General features: G+C 43.2%; 1 protein-coding gene across 1 annotated transcript; it reads right to left on the reverse strand.

Moving 5' to 3' along the window:
- Positions 1–4,258: 4,258 nt before the first annotated feature.
- Positions 4,259–7,976, reverse strand: LOC115190626 (transcription factor SOX-4-like). Its single transcript, XM_029748805.1, has one exon. The coding sequence runs from the start codon at positions 7,441–7,443 to the stop codon at positions 6,319–6,321; it is 1,125 nt and encodes a 374-aa protein (XP_029604665.1). The 5' UTR covers positions 7,444–7,976; the 3' UTR covers positions 4,259–6,318.
- Between the last annotated feature and the right edge of the window lie 1,052 nt (positions 7,977–9,028).

Raw genomic sequence — 9,028 nt, forward strand, 5'->3', positions numbered from 1 at the left:
CTCCGCTTGACTGGACTACAAGTCCAAGAAGCCAGCAGGGGGAATGAAAAAATGGATGTACAACCCACAGACTCCAAATGGCACCATATTTCCTTTATAGTGCAATACTGGTAGAAATAGAAATAATCTGGCTGGTGTATCTAGAGATAGAAACAGTCTGGCTGGTGTATCTAGAGGTAGAAACAGTCTGGATGGTGAATCTAGAGGTAGAAACAGTCTGGCTGGTGTATCTAGAGGTAGAAACAGTCTGGCTGGTGTATCTAGAGGTAGAAACAGTCTGGCTGGTGTATCTAGAGATAGAAACAGTCTGGCTGGTGTATCTAGAGGTAGAAACAGTCTGGCTGGTGAATCTAGAGGTAGAAACAGTCTGCCTGGTGTATCTAGAGGTAGAGATAGAAGCAGTCTGGCTGGTGTATCTAGAGATAGAAACAGTCTGGCTGGTGTATCTAGAGATAGAAATAGTCTGGCTGGTGTATCTAGAGATAGAAACAGTCTGGCTGGTGTATCTAGAGGTAGAAACAGTCTGGCTGGTGTATCTAGAGATAGAAACAGTCTGGCTGGTGTATCTAGAGGTAGAAACAGTCTGGCTGGTGTATCTAGAGGTAGAAACAGTCTGGCTGGTGTATCTAGAGGTAGAAACAGTCTGGCTGGTGTATCTAGAGGTAGAGAGAGACACAGTCTGGCTGGTGTATCTAGATATAGAAACAGCCTGGCTGGTGTATCTAGAGGTGGAAATAGAAACAGTCTGGCTGGTGTATCTAGAGATAGAAACAGTCTGGCTGGTGTATCTAGAGGTAGAGATAGAAACAGTCTGGCTGGTGTATCTAGAGATAGAAACAGCCTGGCTGGTGTATCTAGAGGTAGAAACAGTCTAGCTGGTGTATCTAGAGGTAGAGATAGAAACAGTCTGGCTGGTGTATCTAGAGATAGAAACAGCCTGGCTGGTGTATCTAGAGGTAGAAACAGTCTGGCTGGTGTATCTAGAGGTAGAAACAGTCTGGCTGGTGTATCTAGAGGTAGAGATAAACACAGTCTGGCTGGTGTATCTAGAGGTAGAGGTAGAAACAGTCTGGCAGGTGTATCTAGAGGTAGAGGTAGAAACAGTCTGGCTGGTGTATCTAGAGACAGAAACAGTCTGGCTCGTGTATCTAGAGGTAGAAACAGTCTGGCTGGTGTATCTAGAGGTAGAAACAGTCTGGCTGGTGTATCTAGAGGTAGAGATAGAAACAGTCTGGCTGGTGTATCTAGAGATAGAAACAGCCTGGCTGGTGTATCTAGAGGTAGAAACAGTCTGGCTGGTGTATCTAGAGGTAGAGATAGAAACAGTCTGGCTGGTGTATCTAGAGACAGAAACAGTCTGGCTCGTGTATCTAGAGGTAGAAACAGTCTGGCTGGTGTATCTAGAGGTAGAAACAGTCTGGCTGGTGTATCTAGATGCTGGTAGAGATAGAAGCAGTCTGGCTGGTATATCTAGAGGCTGGTAGAGATAGAAGCAGTCTGGCTGGTATATCTAGAGGCTGGTAGAGATAGAAGCAGTCTGGCTGGTATATCTAGAGGCTGGTAGAGATAGAAACAGTCTGGCTGGTATATCTAGAGGCTGGTAGAGATAGAAGCAGTCTGGCTGGTATATCTAGATGCTGGTAGAGATAGAAGAAGTCTGGCTGGTGTATCTAGAGGCTGGTAGAGATAGAAGCAGTCTGGCTGGTATATCTAGAGGCTGGTAGAGATAGAAACAGTCTGGCTGGTATATCTAGAGGCTGGTAGAGATAGAAGAAGTCTGGCTCGTGTATCTAGAGGCTGGTAGAGATAGAAGAAGTCTGGCTGGTGTATCTAGAGGCTGGTAGAGATAGAAGCAGTCTGGCTGGTGTATCTAGATGCTGGTAGAGATAGAAGCAGTCTGGCTGGTGTATCTAGAGGCTGGTAGAGATAGAAGCAGTCTGGCTGGTGTATCTAGATGCTGGTAGAGATAGAAGCAGTCTGGCTGGTGTATCTAGAGGCTGGTAGAGATAGAAGCAGTCTGGCTGGTGTATCTAGATGCTGGTAGAGATAGAAACAGTCTGGCTGGTGTATCTAGAGGCTGGTAGAGATAGAAGCAGTCTGGCTGGTATATCTAGAGGCTGGTAGAGAAAGATTGGAGAGGCATATGGAGGTGGATTATTTTTCTTTGCAGTTGAACATATTGAAGTCAAAGTATGATGTTTTTTTCTATTTCCGTAAGTACAGTACTTTCGGTGTGAGTAAGGTGAGGTGGACAGGTTGACAGACATCAACAAATCATCTTAACAAAAAACCCAATTCAATGCTCTGTCTGTTTCTTCATTGTAGGTCAGTCATAATATGAGTGATTGCTTGGCTACTGGGTGACACTTGTTACCTGAAAGGAAGCCTCACGAGCTTACTGCAGTTTACAACCAGAGTGGTGTTGAAACGTATATCCTTGGCTTTGGACCGATGAAGGAGCAGGTGAGGTTCCCGAGTGGCGCAGCGGTCTAAGGCATTTCATCTCAGTGCTAGAAGCATCACTACAGACACCCTGGTTTGAATCCAGGCTGTATCACAACCGTCTGTGATTGGGCGGCACACAATTGGCCCGGCGTCGTCCTGGTTTGGCCAGTGTAGGCGGTCATTGTAAATAAGAATGTGTTCTTAACTGACATGCCTAGATCAATAAATAAAAGGTACAGAGATTACAGTAAACACACCCACTCAGACCCTAACTGACTAGCCAATTTAATACATTTCCTTTCTATATAAATCCCCCATACTCCCCAGTATCCAGTGATTTCCACAGTGTAATTTCCCTACTCCCACTAGCCAGGAAGGCAACCCAGCAGTCTAGCCTCTCCTCTCTCCCAGCCTGACACCCTCCCCTTCACCCAAAGAGAGGAGAGGGGGTGGCTGAGGCTCTGGCCTCCCCCCCCCCCCCCTGCTGGGTTGTTACAGAGCCACTACCTTCATTCACCTCCCTCTCTGTAATCAGCTGAGCTGAAAGGGGGGGGGGGGGGGGGCTACAGCAGGGTAGGTATAAGATAGCAGCACTAACGTCCACTATCAGGTTAGCTAATAAAGTGGCTAATTGTATGGTTCTTAGAAGGATTTCGAATACAGAATGGAGAGGGATTATGTCAAGGTTTTAGTCCTAAAATGACTATTCCAATATCCATTCTAGCGTACCACTTGGTATGAAGCAATGTATTAGAGTGTACATTCTAATTAGGGTTCTAGAACTCAACACAACTTGTTTAGTGCGGCGTTATTAATACAGTAGTAAATAACAGGTTAGAAACTGAGAGAGACTGTTGTGTTCATCAGACAAGCCTGGGCCTGTATTCATCAGCACTCAGAAGAAGGAGTGCTGTTCTAGGATCAGGTTAACCCCCGTACATGTCATCTTATTCATTGTGCTCTTATAAGGTCAAACTGATCCTACTCTGAGACTCTTGAATGTGAATACAGGCCCAGCTTGTTTGCTGTACTGATTTGGATATCTCATCCTGCATGTAACCAGCATGCAGCCAGCCAGGCCCCATCCCCCCACATACGCTAATACACTGTGCTGTCTGGGGAAGGGGGAGGGGAGGCACTGTCTGGGAGACAGACATGGAGCTAGGAAGTGAATACATGCTGACTGCTGAATATCATAACCCTTGTAATACTACTAGAACATCACCTCCCAAGGATTATAAGGAGAGATATTTGTAACGATAGTTAGGGTAGATATTGTAAATAATCATTTGTTCTAAACTGACTTGCCTAGTTAAATAAAGGTTAAATAAAAATGAAAATAAATATTAATACATGGACTGATGTTATAGACCATATAAAGGTCATTCTACTTCTTATACAGTATGTCTGTGAGAATGCGTGAAGTGTGGTCTTCCATGTTATCACTCCCCATATAAACTATCACAAACAAGCACAGCTTACCAATAAGGTCTTGTAGCCTTCACACTAATGCTCTACACTGACTAGTGTACAGTACACCATTTTCATTACCTAAAGGAGCACTTCTAATGCACTAGTAGGTTTTGTATACGTGTACATTATGTGTGTGCAGTAATGTACACCCTGTTTTCATGGTTTTAAAAGCAGCATTTCTATACATGTACAAACATCAGTCAAGAATGCATCAACAGAGAGGAGTACAGTATAACAATGATTTGTATACTGTAAACAACAATGTATACATTAAAGTTGTGTTTTGATTTAAAAGGAATCGTCTATAGATCAGACAGAATGAGTCGACAGAGACGAGGGATATGTTTCAGTTCCAGCTGATTTTTATTTCCTTCTTGAAAAAAAAATTATGTACAGAATTATCAACAATCTGACAGGCAGTGAATTGACACGATTAGCTGGCATGAGATTTTCCCCCCTTTCAAAACTTTTGTTATGGCAATGATTAGACAAAAACAATATTCTACACAGCATATTGCACAGAAATGGGATGAAAATAAAGTTCATATATTTAAAACTGTATATATATATATATATAAAAAAAAAATCCTGAACAACCACCTTAAACGTAAGTAAAGATAGTAGAAAGCGATCAGTCCTAGTGCCTGTCATGGTATAGCTTAACTACACATAAAACACACAATCTTTTTGCTTATGATACACAGTCAAATGTACAAAGATGTTTTCACGGTTTTTCCAAATTTTTCTTCTTTTTTTTTTTTTTTTAAACACAACACTATAACCTGAATCTGATATACAAATACTATTCATTCACCATGCCATAAGATATTAAAACAATTAACTAGAGTTAGCGAACAAGTAGAAAATATTACGTATTCAAATACAATGAGAAAAGCAGTAGGTCTACATAATTGTTGTTTGCGGAACTCAAATACGCAATTTGAATATGCTTTATATGATTTTATATTGTTCCATCCAGTGGTTTTAAACCCGAATGTCGATATAAAAAACGCCAAGAAATTGGTAATTTAAAGCTACAATCTTTCTTTATTAGGCAAGATTCTAAAACGAAATGCAGAAGTGTGGCTGCTCAAAATACTGTGTGTGTTGAAGCGCATGTTCACAAGGGGTATTGAAATGTGGTACTGTGTCTTTAAGAAGCCTGCAGATTGATACTGTAAACATGGACAGAAGGCCGATTCATGAGATAACCGGCCACCTGGATCTTTCAAATGAGGAAATCCAAACAGCGATATACACCGATTGACACCCCCCTTGATATATATCTGTACAAAAATACACTGACAAAATAAACAAATGTTTCCTCTCTTTAAGTGTCAAAAGTCTACATTTAAATATAAAAAATCAAAAGTGAAAAGTCTAGCCCTTCTTTCAGCGAAGGAAACAGACGGTGAGGGAAAACATCATAACAAGACCAGTACAAGAAAACGAAAACATAATTACGTTGAAAATGTTTTGGCCAGTATATAAATACATCATATAAAAATGTCCTCTGAAAAAATGAACAACAAAAAAATTCGAGGATGAAAAAACATCGGTGAGAATTTCTCTATACATCAGAAAAACATAAAATCATTTTGGTCCTGAATCGTAGAGAAGTGTATAAAGTTCAGCACAGATTTCAGTTGCGTTTGAATCCTGAAGTTAAGAATTAAAACAGCTGGTGATTTTTTGTTGTTCCTTTTAGGTAGAAAGGAATCAAACATAGCGCCATCTATCCATTTAAATAACCCTAACACTAGTTTCAACTGTTCGACAGTCTAACATACATCTCAGTAAAAGAGAGGACAGGTAACATCATGCGTTTATCTTTAAAAAAAAGGTTTGACTTTTCGGTCAACAACCCACCTGGTTCATAAATCCATCTGTCTCGGTGACAGCCAGCCTATTTCTGTACCTCTGTGAGTCTTATGAAGTTCACTTGGCGATCATAAAACGTTTCTCAAAATGTCCCTTTTAAGTAACTAACATTGATTAATAAAGTACAGCTGACCTAAACCCGCCATCATTATAATCGTGCAAATCAATCACAGTTTTCCAGTTCTGATCGAGTGTTTCTTTCAATAGGACCCGATCACTCCTCCTCAGGGCGCAACAATATCTTCCTCTTCCTGTCCAGTCGAGGCAACACTTCAGCTTACTTGTAGCCATGTCTCATAATAACAGTCGACAGTTGATCCTTGAAATAAAAAGCAAGTTATTCTCTCGCTTTGTTCAACAGTCAGCGCTTGGGGCTTGCAGTCTCTTTCTCGGCGGGAGGGACCCTTGGTAGGTTACGGTATGGCACAAAATCACTTTACCGGAATCCCTTTTTTTTTTGCTCAGAATAGTAAGACAACATTTCCTGCTTGTGGTTTTCTCGTTCTCTATTTCTCTCGCTCAATACGTGAACACCAAATTAGAAATGGTCGACTCTAGCCAGTCTCCTGAAATCATCTCGCTCACCTCTGGGGTGCAGTAGTCGGGAAACTCAAAGTGAGAACCGGAGCCCGACTCGAAATTAAAATCCAAGTCTCTGTCCAAAACCGAGGTCCCAAAGCTTCCCAGCGACATGCTGTCAAACCCAGGGCTAGGGTTAATGTCCAGTAGATCATCCTCAAACTCCTCATCTGATGAAGAGGATTGTGAGGAGGACGAGGAGTGAGAAGCGGAGGGAGTAGGGGAGGACGCCCGCATGCTAGTGTAGTCTTCCGAGGCGCTGGAGGGAGACTCGCCGCCCTCCCTGCTGCTGGCTGTGGCGTCCTCGTACAGGCTGAGTAGTTCGCTGGAATCCGCCGAGCTGCTGAGCGTGGGACTGGCGGGCACCGCTGCTGAAGACGGGCTCACACTGTGGCTCAGGCTGCTGCCCCCGAACATACGCTTCTTCTTGTCAGGTATTTGTTTGGCAGCAGAAACAGACTTGGATTTGTAAAGAGAATGGTGATCTGTGCCGATTACTTGTTCTGGGAATGATGGTGTTTTGGTGCTGTTCCCAAAAACTATTTTATGAGGTTTGCTGGATGATTTTGAGCTACTCTTTTTAGAAGATGGTTTCATGCTGGTGTTACAGTTGCTACCGCTGATTTTCCCCTCCTTCTCGCCCGGTTTGGAGCTGCTGGACTTGACCTTCTTTCTGGGCCGGTACTTGTAGTCTGGGTAGTCCGCCATGTGCTTGAGTCTGAGCCGCTCCGCCTCTCGTATGAAGGGGATCTTGTCGCAGTCTTTCAGCAGCTTCCAGCGCTTGCCCAGTCTCTTGGATATTTCCGCGTTGTGCATGTCCGGCGACTGCTCCATAATTTTACGTCTTTCAATCTGTGACCACACCATGAAAGCGTTCATCGGCCTCTTGATGTGACCGGTGGGTGTTTTGCACCAGGCGGGGTTCAGTTTGCCGTCCCCCGCGGAAGAAGCCGTGGAGCCGGGGCTCGGGGAGGAAGCCATGTCCAGGTCCATAGCTCCAGAATCCGACGACTCTCCCGCGAACACAGCCTCGGAGCTCTCCACATTACTTGTCTTCTGTACCATGATTATTAATGTCAATGAGAGTGCGCCTGCTTGCTCTCCAGTTCAGTTCCACACAGTAGCTTTATTTCTTAATTTAATTGTACAATTCTAGCTGGCTGTGTGAATAGAAGTCAGTCCTGAGATGTGCCGAACCGGAACAACAGGAATCCGTTGGTAGCCGTTAAAAATGCTGGATTTGTTAAAAGTTGTTTTTCGAGTCTCTGTAATATGATACAGAACAAACGGTGTAAAAGTGTCCCCCGTTTCCACTCTTCCCTCCGACAATGCTTTATGTAGCCTAAGCTATTCAACCCTAGCAGTCGTGTAGGACTTAAACATGTGCCGTGTCAGCAGCGGAAAGCAAACTGAGTGGCTGTGTGAGCGCACTGACACTGAAAATGTTCAAAGTTTCTAAAGTAAGGTAAGTCTTTTTCTGCATAGCTTTTCCTTCCGAGCACCATGCGGGAAGAAGCTTGTTTCACTAGAACTAGGATCCACCTTTCTTCTGCGTACTCGGTAACTTTCAGCAGCCTCTAATTTCTCCCCGTTCAGCTTTATCCTTTTCCACAGATATAACGGCGATCCAGTTCAGCCAATCCGAGGCTGTCTCTACCCTGTCTAGTGCCAACACCACGCCCACTTTCTCCTCATTGGTCCAAAAAAAAAGGAATCTAATAATAATCAGCGCGTGCAGTGAGGAGCTTTATGTCTGACCTCATTCCAGTTTACACGACAAACTTCGCTTTAAAGAGACATACTTATGTTTTGGACTTTTTCTACACCAACCAGCCATACCTATATCATTAAGGCTGTGTGTATGGAGACCAGTCTAATGTATCATATCATTCAGGGTAGTATAGGTCTACTGTTGCATAAAGGGAAGCGTGGAACAACTTGTTAACCCTGTTTGGACTATAATGATCTATTATGATATCGGGCTAATGTTTGAGAGAATATATAAATAGTTTCTAGCATTTATTTATATATGATTAATTATACAAATGTATAATAACATATCCTGGTTTACCCATACTATAATACAGAGGTGTAATATGATGTTTATAATAGTCATTTGTATTTAATTATATAGTTATATTTTGTATAGCCCCTACAGGTTCGTCGGGTTCATAACAATAACAAACATGGCATAATGTCACTCAACAGTTCAGTGAGTCTCATTTTATTTCCAGCGCGAGTGCATTCAGTGCAAGCTCGGCTCGCAAACACGGAAATGTCTAGACACATGCATGTGGACTCCCTCAGTTTAGTTGTTGTACTGGTGAGAAGAGATTCTTCAGCAGGCTCCACTTTCACCAGGCTGACTCCGAGAGAGGGTGGAGCCGTGGACGACACGGGCGTTCCTTTGTCACATTACGCACGCCCCGCGCTCACTGCTGTGAGAAAGGAGAGAGGAGAAAGGAGAGAGGAGAGAGGAGAGAGGAGAAAGGAGAGAGGAGAAAGGAGAGAGGAGAAAGGAGAGAGGAGAGAGGAGAAAGGAGAGAGGAGAAAGAAGAGAGGTAGAGGCAGTGGAGGTACAAGCTGAGACTACACAGTACACTTTATTTTGTAGATAGAAATGGCCAAGGTAGACCGGAGAGAGTGGTGA

The sequence above is a fragment of the Salmo trutta genome, unplaced genomic scaffold (genome assembly GCF_901001165.1).
Source record: "Salmo trutta unplaced genomic scaffold, fSalTru1.1, whole genome shotgun sequence".
Taxonomy (NCBI): domain Eukaryota; kingdom Metazoa; phylum Chordata; class Actinopteri; order Salmoniformes; family Salmonidae; genus Salmo; species Salmo trutta.